This window comes from Rhinopithecus roxellana, chromosome 17 (genome assembly GCF_007565055.1).
Source record: "Rhinopithecus roxellana isolate Shanxi Qingling chromosome 17, ASM756505v1, whole genome shotgun sequence".
Classification (NCBI taxonomy): Eukaryota; Metazoa; Chordata; class Mammalia; order Primates; family Cercopithecidae; genus Rhinopithecus; species Rhinopithecus roxellana.
This window is the reverse complement of record NC_044565.1, coordinates 63081048-63100107: the sequence shown is the minus strand read 5'-3', so window position 1 is coordinate 63100107 and position 19060 is coordinate 63081048. Positions and strand designations below refer to the sequence as shown.

The 19060-nt window shown below is 37.9% G+C and overlaps 1 protein-coding gene and 1 non-coding gene across 5 annotated transcripts in view; both read right to left on the bottom strand.

Annotated features, from left to right (window-relative positions):
- Positions 1-19060, bottom strand: part of ITSN2 (intersectin 2) — a 152577-nt gene that overhangs the window by 48496 nt on the left and 85021 nt on the right. For all 4 annotated transcript variants that reach the window (XM_010358494.2, XM_030920726.1, XM_030920728.1 and 1 more), the window contains 6 exons: positions 16956-17092; positions 15859-15956; positions 9276-9457; positions 8821-8965; positions 5600-5805; positions 2070-2134 (listed from right to left, as the gene is read on the bottom strand). In XM_010358494.2, the coding sequence (XP_010356796.1) occupies positions 2070-2134; positions 5600-5805; positions 8821-8965; positions 9276-9457; positions 15859-15956; positions 16956-17092 (833 nt within the window). The remainder of the gene's footprint in view (positions 1-2069; positions 2135-5599; positions 5806-8820; positions 8966-9275; positions 9458-15858; positions 15957-16955; positions 17093-19060) is intronic.
- LOC115894452 lies at positions 18903-19030 on the bottom strand. The gene has a single exon (XR_004054570.1).

Sequence of the window (19060 nt, the reverse complement as noted above, 5' to 3'; positions counted from 1 at the left end):
AGATGTGAAAAAGAAATTAGGTTATTTTCCAAGACATTGTATAAGTTTGCTGTGAAAGACCTTGTGCCTTCAGGAAACCTAATATAAAAAGATGTAAAGGATGAAGCAATTATTTAATACCTTAGAAAAAAGTTATTTAACTTAACATAAAACTTTAGAGTTTCCTTTATTCTCAATTATTTCTTATCACAAAGAATTACCCAAAACTACAAACAGATAGTATCTCTATAGATAAAGATATCGAAGCTTAGTGAGATTAAGTCACTCAGTTATTTAGATAATGGAGTCAAGATAGGAAAATATATTTTTTAACATTTTTATACAAGAAACATTTTAATCTGCTACACTATTTTCTCTTTAATTCTTTTAAGTACACAGTTATGGAAATACTCAATATCCAGAAGACAGCAGTACTAGAAGCCAAGTTCCATCATGATGACCCAGCTTCTAGCACAGTACTTGACTCGGAGTAGATGTTCGATAAATACTTGTTAACAAATGACCTCGGCCGGGCGCGGTGGCTCACACCTGTAATTCCAGCACTTTGGGAGGCCGAGGCGGGCGGATCACCAGGTCAGGAGATTGAGACCATCCTGGCTAACACGGTGAAACCCCGTCTCTATTAAAAATACAAAAAATTAGCCAGGCGTGGTGGTGAGTGCCTGTAATCCCAGCCACTGGGAGGCTGAGGCAGGAGAATGGCGTGAACCCAGGAGGCGGAGCTTGCAGTGAGCCCAGATCGTACCACTGCACTCCTGCCTGGGGAAGAGGGCGAGACTCCGTCTCAAAAAAACAAAACAAAAAAAAACAAATGACCTCGAGGGAAATATCTAAATTTTTATATTGCCTTTGATTTTTGTTTCTGTGATTGTTACTACTTAGAAGGAACAGTTGGTGACTTGGTTTCTAAGCCTTTTTCTTTCTTTCTAGTTTTATTTATATTTGCCAACATGGAATTTGATCTTAATATCATAAACTGGAGATGATCAGAAACACCATTTGCAACCAATTATTTACTATTGGCATTCCCAGTATTATTCAATTAATTTAACAAAATTCAAAGTGATTACAAGATTTAGGTACGCTGCGATAAAAGTAGGGTCCTTTCCAACATGCTCCTCACTACTTTCCTATGCTCACCTCAGAGCACTCATTCCACAGTACACCTATGATTCAGCTTCACTGGTGACATGTGGTTCCCCCGTTCCTTGACTCACTCCATTCCCTGTCTAGAAGTGCATTCTCCTCTGTCACTATGCTTCTTGTTTAGGATGATGCAATACTGCCATCTCTGTGGATTCATATGTCCTACTCTAAATTGGTTTTCTTCGCTCATTAAAGAATTTATCACAATTGTATGCTCCATTCTATTGTGAGCACTTTGGAAACTGTCATTCATCCTTGTACTTTCCAGGCTTTACCACAGAATCTTCAACATAATAGATACTGAATTTTGTTCAGTTTAACATCAAACTGATATTTTTAGCAAAACATAAAATGTACCTCAGCTATTCAACTAACTTTATAATGGACTTATACATTTCATTTATAAATTTATGTAACTATTAAATAAAAATATCATCTGAAATTAGGGTAATCTTTCATTTTTCCTCACATTAACAAAGTCAAAATAATTTACTAATCAAACAACCCAAAGGGATATAGAAAAAAATTATTTGCAATATTTATGATAAAGTATACCTTGGTACTCCTTAATGATTCATATGGTAAATTATAATTAAAATTTATAAGCAACTAAATGTATTGAAATGTCCTTACCTCCTAAACATCTATAATCAATAATTGTAACACTTTTTATTTATGATGTTATTCATCAAACCAATCTATGCTGAATTTTCATAGCACTGCCTTTCTAAAGTGCCAAGTATTTTCATTCATGTTTTTTCTATATTCTCAATATTCACGTGAAATAGATAGGGGCAGATTTTCCTAATCTCACTTTAATACTGCAGACACAGAAATGGGGAGAATAGCAACTATGTGAAGTCAGGTAGTTAGTCAAGAGCTAAATTGATTACCATCTAATTTACAAATTGCCAAAAGCTTACCTTCTCCAACTGAATAGGCTGCCGAGGTAGGTTTCTTATTTATAGCTGCATACAAAGCTTCTGGTCTACCAAATATATAAACAAAAAACAATAAAACAAATACAAGCAAAAATAAGACAGGTGATTTGATGCACAGGTTTTAGTAGTCCATTTTTTAGGGCTTTCTCAAATTAATCTAAATATAGTCTTAGTACACAGAACTGGGAAGACTTATACAGAACATCCTGCAGGATTAAGAACAGCCTAATTATATACTTCTACATTTTAAAATATATTTTTTAAATTTCAATATGATTTATAAATAGTTTTTCAAATGTGAGATATTTCACCTTTCTAAAGAAACTTAAAAGACACCCCCAAATTGGTAAGTGGTAAGCACATACAGGGCTTAGTTTAGTGTAGGAAAAAACAAGGGCAATATATAAATTTATTATCTGTTTAGAATGCACTACGTTAAAAAAATAAAAATAATAAAATGTTGTTTTTATTATCTCAGAACAGCTGTAACATTAATTTCCATTTTAATCCAGGAATCTGTTTTCAAAAAATCTGGAAGACTGTTCTGTTTAACTAGACACCTGTGGGATGCATCAGGGCTCCTCAGGACCTGTGAGTAAATTACACAGTGAGGCAGTTTTTAAATAAACAGAAGAGGAACCTTATTACAACTACTGGTCACAACTGAATGGACTGTCTTGTTTAACGCTAAATTCTCCGTTATTGCAGGTTTTCAAGTTACATGAGTTATCTGTTAGAAAACACTGGTAACTGTATGAAAAGTTAGAAGAAATACCCTTTAAAACATTGAAACTTAATCTGTTTTTGCTTCAGTTTTCTTCTCTATAAATGTTATGGACATAAAATAAGACAGTTTCTATAAAGGAATTGTCTATAAAGGGCCTAGCACAGTGCATGCATACAAATTCCAGCTATATATGGTTGTTGTTACTGTTATTACATTCTTCTAAATCCAAAATTCGGCCAGGTGTGGTGGCTCACACCTGTAATACCAGCACTTTGGGAGACCAAGGTGGGCAGATTACCTGAGGCCAGGAGTTTGACACCAGCCTGGCCAACATGGCAAAACCTTGTTTCTACTAAAATAAAAAAATTAGCCCGGTGTGGTGATGCATTCCTGTAATCCCAGTTACTTGGGAGGTTGAAGCAGGAGAATCGCTTGAACCAAGGAGGCAGAGGTTGCAGTGAGCTGAGATTGTGCCACTGCATTCCAGCCTGGGCTACAGAGTGAGACTCTGTCTTGAAAAACAAATAAATAGGGCTGGGCATGGTGGCTCATGCCTGTAATCCCAGTACTTTGAGAGGCCAAGGCAGGCAGATCACCTGAGGTCAGGAGTTTGAGACCAGCCTGGCCAACATAGTGAAACCCATCTCTAATAAAAATACAAAAATTAGGCTGGGGGCGGTGGCTCACGCCTGTAATCCTGGCACTTTGGGAGGCCAAGGCGGGCGGATCACCTGAGGTCAGGAGTTCGAGACCAGCCCGACCAACATGGAGAAACCCCGTCTCTACTAAAAATACAAAAAAACTTAGCCAGGCATGGTGGCACGTGCCCGTAATCCCAGCTACTTGGGAGCCTGAGGCAGGAGAATCGCTTGAACCCGGGAGGTGGAGGTTGCGATGAGCCGAGATGGGGCCATTGCATTCCAGCCTGGGCAACAACAATGAAACTCTGTCTAAAAAAAAAAAAAATTAGCCGGGCGTGGTGGTAGATGCCTGTAATCCCAGCTACTTGGGAGACTGAGGCAGGAGAATTGCTTAAACCCAGGAGGTGGAGGTTGCAATGAGCCATGATTGCGCCACTGTACTCCAGCCTGGGCAAAAGAGCGAGACTCCATCTCAAAATCAATCAATCAATCAATCAATCCTAAATTCCATGTCAGGCTGAAAAGCAAATTTTTAGAAACTGAGCACTACCTTCCAGAAACATAGAAACTTAGCAGTGAAAGGATCTTTAAAGATTATTTGGCTTAATATTTTAATTCAATCAATTAGAAAACTGAAGATTAAGTAGGTTATTCCTTACAGCCTGGCAAAAACAGCAGAGCCAAAATTCAAACCTCTTGACTGATAAAGAACAGCATCTTTTCATCAAATCAGACTGCTTTTCTACCAACTTCCATATAAAACACAAGAGACAGTTACCCATAGCTATACTATAGTACTTATTTCCTTGTATTATATTTGACAACTTGACTCCCTACAGAGTAGGAAATAAAGACCAGAGACCTAACCTATCTAGTTTTTTGCTGTTTTCATTTGAAAATTCATTCGACTGTTCATTCATTCACGCCTCTCCTCATTCACTCAGCTAATATGATTGAACAGCTACAATGCATTATGATTAGAACAGGCATGAAGAAACTGAAAAATGAACAAATAAAAAAAGACATTAGATCATAAGACCTCATGGAGCTTATGGCCTAATAAGGGACATTGGTTTAAAAAAAAAAATACCAGTAACTATAATGCAGAGTGCTATAAGCAGTAAGAGACGTTATATTCAAGGAATCTTGGAGACTCAGAAATGGGAATGCCCAATTTGGCCAAGAGGAGGCCCTTAGTAAAGAGTTACTTAAATATTGACAATTTATAGTAGACAAGGGAGAAATGCTTGAAAGAAAATGAAAGGTAACTTTTCTAACTGATTTATGGTACAAAGAAATGGCCAGGTAAGGTGGCTCACACCTGTAATCCCAGCACTTTGGGAGGTGGAGGCAGGAAGATCGCTTGAGCCCAGGAGTTTGAGAACAGCCGGGGGTAACACAGCAAAACCCCATCTCTACAAATAATTTAAAGATTAGCCAGAGTGGTACCATGCACCTGTGGTCCCAGCTACTCGGGAAGCTTAGGTGGGAGGATCGCTTAAGGCTGGGTGGTCAAGGCTGCAGTGAGCCATGATCCACCACTGCACTCTAGCCTGGGCAACAGAGTGAGACCCTGTCTCAAAAACAAATTTTAAAAAGCAACAGATCTAAAATTTTGAGTAGCTTGAAAATTTTATGAATCTGAAATAACTAGAATGAAAGACATTCTAAACCGAAACAAATATCTGAAGTATGCTTTTTTCATCCTAAGAATTACCTTTTTTCTCTTTTGATACAGGTTATCACTCTGTCACCCAGGCTAGAGTGCAGTGGTGCCATCTTGGCTCACTGCAACCTCTGCCTCCTGGGCTTAAGCGATTCTCCCACCTTAGCCTCGCAAGTAGCTGGGACTACAGGCATGAGCCACCAGGCCCGGCTAATTTTTGTATGTTTTGTAGAGACAGGGTTTTACCATGTCGCCCAGGCTGGTCTCAAACCCCTGGGCTCAAGTTATCTGCCTTTCTTGGCTTCCCAAAATGCTGGGATTACAGGTGTGAGCCACTACAGCCAGCCAGAATTACCTTTCTGATATTCAAACTCAAGTATAAAACTGTTATTTTATTATACACTCAATCAGACCATGGCTGACTCATTAGTGAAAATACCAACATCCACATCTCATGAAAACACATAAAGATGCTTACTCTTCCCGTTTTACTTCACTCCCAGGAATAATCTTGACATAAGATTTTGGAAACCATCCTCTTCCTCCATGCACCTCCCCAAACCACCAATTTTCTTGCTGCTCCAAGACAGTAATAATGTCATGTTTTGAGAAGTTCAAGTGGTTATCTTTCTTTGCAGTCCAGGAACAAAGGGCCTGTGCTTTTAGGTTTTCTACTACTTGTCCCTGTGAATACAAAACCACCAAAATTTTTAAAAAGGCAGTGGTAACCATGATTTCTGTTTCTGTGTATATAACATACTTACTGTTCAAACAGCAGACCAGTTTGGCGTGGTGGTGACTTAAGATAACCTTAGTCTACTAACTGACTTTAAATTATACATGACAGACAACTATGTGACTAGCCTTCTGTTAAGACAGACTGAAAACCCACCATTCAAAGAAACCTCATCACATCACTGGTAGAGAAGGTAAATAATGGGTACTCAAGAAATGTATTCATACATTCATGAAATATACATCATGGAACAAATAAAAAAGGAGTGTTACTGTAAATCTTTTTTCTCTTCCAACTTGCAATGTAATTCCGTTTACTCCACTAGGGAAGGAAATTGGCATGCTTGGCTCCCACTGTTTCTCAGATTTTCTCTTAACTTCCTCTATTCTATTCATTCTTCTTTCTTTCCCTCCTCTCTCAAAGGAAGGAGTGTTTTGTTCTTTTAATAACGCTAAACGCTTCACTTATTCTCCAAGTCTTCTATTACGCCCTTTTATTTTCTAAAAATAGTTTATAACATTAAGTCCTTCTCTTCAATCTACTTCTCTACTTGCTTCTACTTCTGAATTCCTTAAATAATAGTCTTAAACTTGTTTTCCAATTTCACTCCTCAATCCCTTCTAATTTAGGTTCAGCACTCATCACACTACTGAACCTCTTCCAGACAGGTTTAATAATAAAAACATCAAAGCCAAAAGCTTCTTCCAAACACTTATTCCTCTTGATCTCTAAACAGCTAACATCAACCCTTGTAGTTCCTGAAGCTGACTCTCTGGTGATTGATGGCTCCTCTTTTGTCCAACACTTTTCCCTTACTGTTTCACAGGACTTCCCTGAATACTCTTAATCATGTCTATGACTTCTCAAACCTACATTTTCAGTGTAATTTTATCTCCTGAGCTCCAGACTTGTATATCAAACTGCCTACTGGGTGTTTCTACAAAGCTGTCCCTAATACACATACCTTAAACTTAGCATGGCTGAAACAATCATTTTTAGAACCTACCAAACCCATTCCTCCTGCACTGTCTACCAAAGACAAGGATACTACTAACCTTTTGGTTGCTCAAGCTAAAGACTCTGAAGAATTATCTTTAACTCGTATTTCTTCCTCACTCTCCACATTCAATGGATTATCTATTTTATATCAATTCCTAATAATCTTCTAAATCTATCTCCTCTTTCCTATATCTTAATTACCACAGCACTTGTTCAAACCATCATATCTTGTTATTTAGCTATTGTAATATCCTTCCTTAATTGGTTGTTTTCTTCTGCTAATCCAGCCTCTATATTAGTGCCAGAATTATCTTTCCAAAACACACAACAACTCCACACCTAAAAATCTTCAGGGACTTTCCACTGCCAAGTTGCCTAGCACAGTATTAAATGCTTCCCAAATAAACCTCAACTCTCTCTCCAACTTCGCTGAACCCTTTCTCCACGAATCCTGTACTCTAGTCCTATTATTCACAATTCTTGTTTCCTGCAAATATCTTGTGTTAACAAGCCTTGGTGACTTTCCCCAAAATGTTCTTTCATGGGAATAACTTTCCTTCTCTGTTTGGTGAAATCTCATCTTTGAAGGCCTTACTCAACTACCTTGCCCTTTGTGAAGGCTGCTCCAATTCTCACCAATTGAATAAGATGCTCTCTTCTCCGCATACCCCCTAAAGACCTTGTAGATATCTTTAATACAGAATTTCTCATGCTTTACAGTTATTTATATGTCTGCCACGTTCATTAGATTATCATCTACTTAATGGCGAGTTTGAGTTTCTGGTTTTTAAAAATTTTTTTAGAGACAGGGCTCACTCTATTGCCCAAGCTGGAGTACAGTGATATGATCATAATTCACTGCACCTCAAACTCCTGGGCTGAAGTGATCCTCCCACCTCAACCTCCCAAGTAGCTACGACTACAGGTACATGCCACTACGCCTGGCTAATTTTTAAATTTTTTGTTGAGATGGGGTCTTGCTATATTGCCCAGGCTGATCTCAAACTCCTGGCCTCAAGCAATCCTCCCATCTTGGACTCCCAAAGAGCTGGGATTATAGGCACTGAGTCACTGTGCCTGGTGTCAATGTCAGGTAGTTTTTGACTTATTTTTTCCTTAAATTTCTAGCACATAATAAAATGCCTGGAACCTATGCCATGGCATGTTTTGAGAGAAGGTGAAATCTGGAGGACTTTATTCTGATGAAGTCTGCAATTTTAAAAAATAATGTTAATGTAACCCTATTGCTGTGGTTATATCTAAATCAGAGGTTAAATATATGTTAAAAAGTTCTGATGTTCCCAAATAACTTTAAGGAAAAAAAAAAAAAACCTCAAGGCCAAGTCTCTTATCTTCTTCTTATAATAACTACAAATCAAGAACAATATATCATGAGATTTGTAAAAATAACATTTTGAGCTTAGAAACCTTAGCTGCTAGCAACTTGATATTATGGAAAATAATTGTTGAAAAACCTAGGCCGGGTGCAGTGGCTCACGCCTGTGATCCCAGCACCTTGAGAGGCCAAAGCCGGTGGGTCACCTGAGGTTCACGAGTTTTAGACCAGCCTGGCTAACATGGTGAAACCTCGTCTCTACTAAAAATACAAAAATTAACTGGGCGTGGTGGCAGGCGCCTGTAGTCCCAGCTACTCAGGAGGCTGAGGCAAGAGAATCGTTTGAACCCGGGAGGCGGAAGTTGCAGTGAGCAGAGATTGTGCCACTGCATTCAAGCATGGGTGACAGAGCAAGACTCTGTCCCCCCCCAAAAAAAAGAAAAAAATTGTTGAGAAACCTCTAAGTAATAGTCATTTCTTCAACTTCACATCACATGTGAATGAGAAAGAAATTGAATGCTACAAACTGGCTAAATGAGTGAATGGTCCCTTTGTACACAATTTTCATTTTATATGAATCAGGAGCCAATTCAAAGAATAAAGCCCACAAAAATAACAGACAACATACCTGTCCATGAATAGGTGACACAGATCCAGGGGACACAGTTCGAGTGAAGGCTGATTTTTTCTGCCATGATGTATTTACAGTTAGGTTTGAAAAAGATACATTTTGATAATCAGTCACTGATGCTGGTTGATTTGAAGAAGGTGGTCTGCAAATATAACACTTTGATATAAGTATACTTAATTGTTTAGAACTTAATGAAGTACTACCAATTTATCAACTTGTATATTATACACGCTGTGCTTACACACAATTTGTGGGAAAAGAAATAATTCATCAACAAACTACTGACCCATGTTTTCACTTACTAAATTTCAGTATTAAATCTGGAACAAAAAGTACTCTTGAAGAGTACAACCCAGATTACACTGTGATGAAGCAGTAGGCTGACACCACTATCTATTAGTATTTATACATTTGCAGAACTATATAAACTTTACTGTTAGCTAAAAACTTACTCAGAGGAAGTTGAGGTAGCAGATAAAGAAACTGTAGGAGGAAGTAAGGCCTTCTTTGGAGATACAGCTTTTTCATTTTCACTTGACGGCATTTTTTCTACATAATTGCATGGAAACCAGCCAAAATTTCCTTGAAAACTACCGTAAAGCCAACCAGGTTCTCCTATGGTTTTTTCATCAACCTATGGAAATAAAAAGAAGGATTAACAGTGCTTAGAAATTCACACATTTACAATGGAAAGAGACGAAGACTATTGTATTCTCATTTTCAGAATTAAGCCCATCTAACTAAATAGTTAAGGCATTTTCTACAAATTAACAGGCTACTATTTCTAGTGACTGGCAAGTTGTCTTTCTAAATTTTAATTTTATCCAAGTTACATGAAAATATTTTACAAAGACAAATGGCATTATATATGGCTAATGAAGGAAAATAATCCTCTATCTCATGGCTCCTTATGCCCTGATTTTCACTCCTAACCTGCCTTTCTTCCTGGCTTCTCCTATATCACCATTTATATTTCTGAATAACATATTTATACTGCTATTTCTTGAATTTTTTCAATTTTAGACATTATCTATTGGCTTTTGGCCAATAGATAAGCCAATAGAAAAGAGAAGACTGACTTCTCTTTCATTGCAGCCTCTTACTCTACCAATACTGTTACATCTTAATCTTTATTTAAATTATATTTAATGTTTATAATATTATGACTATGTTTAAATATTTTACATGAGTCATGCAGCATGTTGCTGATTAAATTTCCTTTTTCGTAAACTTTTTATTTTCCTATAATCATTACTTTTTTTGTTTTTGGCTTAGTTTTTTCTGTTCCTGTTACATAGGTTTTTTTAACTCTCTAACAGAACAATAAGATCTTCTCTGAATACTGTTTTCCAACTGGTAAACATGTCAGGTGATTTATCAGTTTCATTTCTTCTCCCAGACATTTTCATCCTACAGTGTGACATCCTCCATCCTCACAGTGTTTCTCCCTATGCTTCTTGGTCCTTTGTTGCCCAGGTTGATCTCAAACTCCTGGCCTCACATAATCCTCCCATTTTGGTCTCCCAAAGTGTTGGGGTTATAGGTGTGGATCACAGCACCTGGCTGCCTGTTAAAAGTTCTGATTAAAATTGCTTTGAGTCTGTGTAAGAATTGAGAAGAACTGACTTATCTTTTTCTAAAAAATTTGTTTACACAGGACTTAAGAGAATAATTGACTTCTTATCAATACTGAATCTTCCAATCCATGAACCCTATATATCTCTCCATTTATTTAGGACTTCAATTTTTCTCTTGAGACGGAGTCTCGCTCTGTCGCCCAGGCTGGAGTCTGGAGTGCAGTGGCCGGATCTCAGCTCACTGCAAGCTCCGCCTCCCGGGTTCACGCCATTCTCCTGCCTCAGCCTCCGGAGTAGCTGGGACTACAGGCGCCCGCCACCGCGCCCGGCTAGTTTTTTGTATTTTTTTAGTAGAGACGGGGTTTCACCGTATTAGCCAGGATGGTCTCGATCTCCTGACCTCGTGATCCGCCCGTCTCGGCCTCCCAAAGTGCTGGGATTACAGGCTTGAGCCACCGCGCCCGGCCCAAGGACTTCAATTTTTCTCAATAAAACTTTGTAATTTTCAATAAACAGGTCTTGCAAATCTTTTATCAGTTTTATCTGTATTTCATATTTTTATGCAATTGTAAATGTTATTTTAAATTTCAATTTCTGAATAGTCATCATTTCTATACAGAACTACAACTGATTTTGATTGATCTTGTATTCTGCAACCTTGCTAAACTCATTTAAATACTTCTAGTAGCTTAAAAGATTCTATGAGACTTTTTACATAGATTATCATGTCTTCTGCAAATCAATACAGTCTGTCTTCTCTTTTTCCAATCTTGATGCCTTTTACTCTATGGTAAGCCATTTCAGACCCATTAGGATTTTTCTCTTAGCAGATGTTGTCTCCCTAGTTTAAAGCTCTTAAAAAGTTCAAACTTCTTAGTGTAGAATTCGAATACTCTGAAATTGCAGTTTCTTTGTCAGGTTTCAACTTACCTTTCTAGCTTCGTCTCCTACCATTTGTTCGATATTCTAGGCAAATGGTTGTATGACATTCTTTAAAAACATCTGGTACACGCAAGCCTCAGGGTGTTTTTTGTTTTTTTTTTTTTTGAGACAGAGTCTCGCGCTGTCGCCCAGGCTGGAGTGCAGTGGCCAGATCCCAGCTCACTGCAAGCTCCGCCTCCCGGGTTTATGCCATTCTCCTGCCTCAGCCTCCCGAGTAGCTGGGACTACAGGCGCCCGCCACCTCACACGGCTAGTTTTTTGTATTTTTAGTAGAGACGGGGTTTCACCGTGTTAGCCAGGATGGTCTCGATCTCCTGACCTCATGATCCGCCTGTCTCGGCCTCCCAAAGTGCTGGGATTACAGACTTGAGCCACCACACCTGGCGCCTCAATGTTTTTATTTAAGGTATTTCCACCTGCCCAGAATATTACATGGTTTAGAGGAAATACTACAGACTTGAGAGTTAAAAGAACTACATTTCGGTCTTAGCCATGCCACCTGGTTATCCTTCGTTAAGATAATGAATGCAATCTAGAGTGCTTTGTCATCTACAAATCTGGGGGGAAATGCCTGTGCTGCCCTCCTTGCAGAATTAAATTGAGTATATTTATGAATGCACTTTGGAAACCGTAAAGCACTAAGCAAACATAAGGCATAACCCTTTAAGGCCTTCCTCCATCCTATTCTTGGGAAAAATCTTCCCCAATTCTATTTGGTTGTTTCTCCTTCATTCTCTGGGTTCCCACAGTACTTTACTCATATCAATTAGTATTGAAATTTATCATGTTATATTTTGTATAGTAATATACATTTCTGTCTTTTCCTAGACTGTGGTCTCCTTATTCGTTTTTGTATGTCAACAGAGGCACATGGTTACAAACTCAACAAATGTTAACTTGAATGGACTATTCTAAATTTGATTAACAACAGACTTAAAGCTTAATAATAAATGGATTATTAGGGAAACTTCATTTGTGTTTATGGTAAATAATTCTCATTTTAATGTTTTATGTCTGGCTATTTATTACATCATGAATGAAATATTTAGAAAATTCCTAAACCAGAGCTGTTCTGGTTAAACTATATGGTGTCACAGTAATGTAACTACCATAAAATGGTGTTCTAAAATAGTTAGAACGAAAGGAAACACTTATGAAATATTATCCTGTAAATCTAGTTTAGACTAGTTTCAAACAGCTAAGCCAGCCAGGCATGGTGGTTCATGCCTATAATCACAGCACTTTGGGAAGCCAACATAAGATGGTTGCTTAAGGCCAGGAGTTTGAGACAAGCCTAGGCAACACAGTGAGACTCCATCTCTACAAAAAAAACAACTTAGCCAGGTGTGGTGGTGTGTGCCTGTAGTCTCCACCACTCAAGAGGTTGAGGATGGCGTGAACTCAGGTGGTCGAAGCTGTAGTTAGCTGTGATCGTGCCACTGCACTCCAGCCTTGGTAACAGATCGAGACCCAGTCTCAAAAATAAACAAATAATAAAATAAAATAGCTAAGCCAGAGCAATATAAATGAAGACAAGAATACAATAAACCCTGAGGAATTATACAAATGAAAGTATGTCAATGCTGCAAAATGCTCAACATTGTACCTGATTTAAATGTATGGTCTTGGACATGGATGAAGCTTAAAACCATCATTCCCAGCAAACTAACAGGATTACAGGTGTGCACCTGTGCCTGGCCAAAAACTTTTTAAAGTATTAATTTCTATAACACCTTTTCCTAGTGTTTTCAACCTAATCAAGAAGAAAAATCTCATTCATTTCTTCTGTAGTTAGGCCAAGTTGTTTTAGTAAGAGGTCAATTTTAATCTATTTCATATCTGTCATTTATAGTTGTAATTAATTTTTAGTTGTCAATTTACTTTCTGAGTTAAACAGACCATTTTACATAAATTCTCACAGACCTAGCAAAACTGCTTATTACTTCTTCTTAACTACTTATTAATTAATGCTAGCAAAATAGCATTAACAGATTAGAAGGCTAGAAAAACATTTCAGCTTGTCATCGAAAATGTGGCCAAGACTGAGTGGAATTTCTAACCCTTTTCACTTTCAGTGAAACCTCCTGTAACACCCTCATCCATTAAGTTGATCAGAGCTTGCCTCCTATCTTACCAGGAATTTGGAAGCCCTTGGACCTGATTTCATCTTCTACTTTAGCAAAATTTACTTATAATCCCTCCCACCCTTTCCTCCTGCCCTCTAATCACAAAGGAAAAGGTATTTAGTCCTTCTACCACTCTCTTCCAGGGCTCCAGATTCAAGCCTTCTAGTCTTTTCAAGAATCTTCCTCATCTCCATCTATTAGTCAGAACAGGGAGGTTTGACAGGGAACATGAAGTGCCTTCCTGATGCTGTACATTCTACACACTGATCTGAGGGGGGCTTCACAGATATATAGATGTGTACACATTCTTTGAGCTGTATACTTATGGTGGTACACTTTGCTGTATGTAAATTATACTTTACTTAGAAAAAACAATCTCTATCAGTTATTTACACTCTTTCCACTATCATTAACCTGTTTCCTCTCTGCAGATCCTTTCTACCATTAAACTTGCTCAAACTTCAACCAACTTTAAAAAAAAAAAAACTTCCCTCAATCCACATTTCTCATTATTTACTACCTTCTCTCCTTCTCCCTTTCAAAGACAAGCTCATTCAAAGAGTTTCACATATTCACTGTCTCCTCTTCATCTCTTCCAAAGTATTCCAACTCATTGAAATCTGGCTTCTTGCTCTACTAGTCCACTTAACTGATACTGCTGTCCTCAAGGTTAACAATACCTGTGCTATTGCTAATCTAATATTTTTTTTAGTCCTTGTTTTATTTCACTTGCAGATCACTCCTCTCAAAGTTCCCTAACATTAAACTCTCCTGTTCTTTTTTTTTTTTTTCCTACCTCTAGTCACTCCTTTTAAGTCTCCACTTCCTCTAATAATTCCTTCAGTGTTCATGTTTCTCAGGAATTGCATCCTCAATCCTCTTCTCTCTCACGTTACTACTCCCCTGGATAAGCTCCACTACTCTCATGTCTTCCATCACCATCACATGACACTGGCAACATCCAGATTTACATCCTCAGCCCAGACCGCTGCCTGACATCTCTCTAGGTACCTCTAGAGATCCAACTACTACTGCCTGGACATCTGAAACTCATACAGAACTGAACTCATAATTCTACTTACATTTTCCCCCTCTGATTTTTCCTCTCTTAGTAAATGACACCATCATCAACCAATTTGTTCAAATCAGGCAACTCATGACTGACAGTAGTAACTCATGACTAATTCTTTATGTTAACGATTCAGCAGAGTACACAAGCACCCAAGACACACAGCTAACTTTATGTTCCTATTGTCACTGCCACCAGAATGGCTCTCTGACCGTGGAAGAGATCTGTGCTAAAGCTGGTAGCAGTCTACAACCTTTTCCTTTACCTTCTTTCCTCTACTGCTTTAGGTTGTCATGCTTTTTCATTAGACTACAAGCTTGTTAAGAGCAGAGATAATGTCTTATTCACTAAATCCCTAGTCTAACATAGCCCTCAAAAAATATTTGTTGAATAAATAAAAAATATAACCAAAAATATAAGCAAACTGTTGACCAAACATGCCCAGAGATAGGTTGTATCTCTTCATCCACAGACATTATCTCATCATCACCAACAAGGAGAGGAGGAATGGTAGGGACAGCAGACAGTGGACTTGGGCTGGTTGCAGAACAAACCTCTTCCCCTGCTCAGACACAGCTCCAGTACTACTAATAGTGGCAATGGCAAGAGCAGCAATGTGTGTTTGGGGTTTACCTTGGGTGCTAGAGTTTTGGTAAATTTTTTTCCCTAATATCATTAAACATTTGCCACCTAACTGAGAAATTACACTAACTGGTGACGGTGCAGGGGAGCGGGGGAAACAGGCACTGGCTAGATACTCTGTTTAATATTACTTTAACAAGAAGAAAACAGAAGCAGAGACTAAAATCCAAGTTTGTGTGCTTCTAAAGCCTGTACTCTTTCCATTATATCATATTGGCTCTATCAAACACTATTCCCGGGATCTTCTCTTACTCATCTATTTGATATGAATTGTGATAATATAATAAAGACTTCTGTTCCAAGGAACAAATTGCCTGTATCCAGTTAGGGCTGTGGAATCTAACTCCTTCAATTCTTTTAACATTTGCTGTATGGCATAGTAGAAACAACGCTGTTTTTGGAAATAAAAAAAAACACATACCTGCATCCCATTCTGGCACTGCAATACGGACAGTTACAACTTGTGTGAGTTTAAGCTTCCTTGGCTAGAACTTGGTAGTAATAATAACTGTCCAATGCAGCTCTGAAGTACGTTGTAAAGGCCAAATGAGGTAATGTTTAAGAAATATTTTACAAAGGTAAATATATGAAAGTAATAGTCAACATTACTACAGAAACTAATATATTACAATGTATTCAGGTTATTCAAGATAAAAAAAAAAAAGACTTCATTTCCTACCTGAATTATATCCCCAGAATTAAAACTCATCTCATCATGGTTCCTTGCTTCAAAGGGGTATAATGCTCTATAATTCACCAAAACACTAGCTGTCTCACCTAAAGAGAAGACAATTGTCATTATTTGCTACTTACATGTATACATATCTTTGCTATGACTCAATAAAGAGCTCCTAAAATCTAAAAGAAAAAATCGAGTACCAAAGAGTACACCTGATACAAGACTAGTCTTGTATCTTGACTAGTCATCTAATAAAAAAGCAAACAAAGATGCTCATCTTAAGTAAGGTAGGAGGCAGCAAAACAAAGAGATGACTTGCAGGGTGAAGTGCATACATGGGTAGAAAGGAAAGTGCAGGAGTGGGGGCCAGTCTGAGCTGTACAAAGTGGAAGGAGACCAAGCAAAGAGAGCTTGGTTTGATCTGTGGAGGTCTGAATATAATAGGGAGGAAAAGGACAAAAAGCGGGGGTTCTGAAAAGAGAAGATTAGCAAGTTAACAGGGATGGCTGAAGAAAAATCTATAGATCTATCAGAATGGTTCTCAAAGGAAAACAGTAGAAGAGTACACAGACTGAATTTGATAACAATAAAATTTTTTACTTTGTTCATCTTTAGAATAAATGCTTTAACTCATAAAATTTCAACACACTGTATCATTAATAATGATTCAAAGGGTTTATGTATCTAAAAGAGATACAATAATACTAAAAGTATTGTAGAAATGGACTGAGGTATATCAAAATTTTACTGTTGTTTCATTAAAATAAATAGCTTATAGTGGTTGAATAAAATATTTAAAACTATTTTACTTCAATTATGAAAACCATGTCAGAGTCTTTTCACAATCAGTAGTAACTATCTTCTTTTCTTCTGCTGTGTTACGATTTCTACTGCTGTGTTAAGATTTCAGTCTGTTTTAATAAGCCTACATGCATTTTATCCAAGTTTAATTTATAAAAAGGTTTTTTCTGACTCTACAATTAGTATCTTTCGCATTTTCTTCCCTTGTTTTGTCTCCTATCAGGTCATTTTTTTCTTGTTGCTTTTGTTCTACTGTCTCGAAGTATTCTTATCCTTACAAGTATCCTTATCCTTACGTTGTTTCTCCTCAGCTTTCCGTTCCTCTTCTTGAATTTTTTCTTGTGATTTTTCTTCCTGGAGTCGCTTTTGTTTTTCTTCTTCCTCCCTTCTAAGATTTTCTTTCCATAAGTTTTCTTTTCCTTGCTTTGCTTTCCTTTACATAAAAGAAAAAAAGTTTGCATAATGTCCTAGAAATTTTTTACACAAAATAAAAACATCCTATAAGATCCGGTTCCTGTCAAGGTGAAGAACTGACAATGAACTATTAGTACAGGGGTGGGGAGAAACTGCTCAGATCAGAGGTGAAAGGAAAACAAATCAATCAATCAAGAAAAGCTTTGGAAGCTTTGGATTGATTAGTGGATGCACTGGGGTGTATGACTGACAACTTTCCACACCCTAAAATTCCCTCCTGTTAACCAACCTCCAAACTCAAGAAAAAAAGAAAAAGGTTGAAATGGAACCATTCAGCAAATAAATCTAAAAATTATATCTAAGTTTCCTTCCTTTCTCTCCAGATACTTGACAAGAACTGCCTTCCAGCTGTTATTTCCACTGTCCTATTTAATCTTTGTTTCAGGGGTTTAGACATTGTTGCTGTGGAAATAGGAAATGCTTCTAGAAAAATAACCTACCTTTTTTTTTTTTTTAAGAGAGAGGGTTTTACTGTATGGCCCAGGCTAGAGTACAGTGATTCAATCATAGGTCACTGCAGCCTGATCTCCTGGGCTCAAGTGATCCTCCTGCCTCAGCCTCCAAAGTAGGCAGCACTACAGGAACATGCCACTATACCCAGCCAACTTTTTGATTTCTTTTTGTAGAGTCAGGGTCTTGCTATGTTGCCCAGTCTGGTCTGGAACTCCTGGCCTCAAGTAATCTTCCCTTCTTGGCCTCCAAAGTGCTGAGATTACTGGCATGAGCCACTGCGCCTGGTCTACTTTTTATATTGTTACTTCAAAAAGCCTTTTTTGTTTGCTTAAATAGAGCATTTCTCCTCTCTAGGTCCACATGCTTTGGTAAACATTTCAACGACATCTAACACAGCTACAGTTTGGTTTCCAGCCAGTCAAGGTGATCTGTGATCAATTATTTTAGTATTAGAACTCATGCATCTTACAAGTTGATTGGTGCTGACGAGTTGATGGGTACAGCACACCAACATGGCACAAGTACACATATGTAACAAACCTGCACGTTGTACACATGTACCCTAGAACTTAAAGTATAATAAAAAATAAAAAATAAAAAAAAGAACTCATGCATCTTACAGTTCTCCCTTGCATGTATTTTCACAACTTTACTCAGAGCGGCTACCACTAAATTTAGCACCTTCTCCAAGTCTCAGCACTATTAGGGCAGTGAAATTATAGCCGGATACATTCCTGAGATTTGTCAGCATATATACCCTACCAAAGTGGGAACACGGGCATAATTCCACATCTCTATTCCTTAATTCCTGAAGGAATCTGGAAATCCTGGATAATTCAAAATATTGTAGGCTCTTAGTCATCAATGTTTTCTCCTTATCCCCCAACTGTTTCAGACTTCATACTGCTGGTTCAGTAGCCCGTTTACTAGATTCCTTCCAACACTTTCCAAACTTCCTTCATCCTCTATCATGTTACAGAATGCTTCCTCTGGCAACTTTCTTAACTGACTTCCGGTTCTCCTGTGAGGAAAATGCTTCTCTTGCAGTCCTCACTTAATTTCAACTAATATCCCCTTTCTCAGTTCCTCTGTAACTTTCCAGGACATTTTTACAAGCCTAGTAATTAATACCCAGTTAGCTTTCATTTGAATTTTTATAGCATTATAAATATCACTATCAGAGTACTTAGCACATATTTAGCACAACAACAACAACAAAAAAAACCAGAGGGCTCATTAAATTAAACATTTCTATATATTTTTTAAGCTCTTCATTCTTTCCATCAACTCCTCCTGCCAGGTTATCATGGCCACACAAATATGAGACTAGGACAACCTGGATAAGGCTCCTTGCTTAATTTAAGGAAAGGATGCCAGGCCCCTCTACTCTAGGCTTACTGAGGGGTGGTACTTGGCTGAGCTCACCCTGCAGGAAACCAGGCCAGAATTCTGGCAAACTTTATGTAAGAGTTAG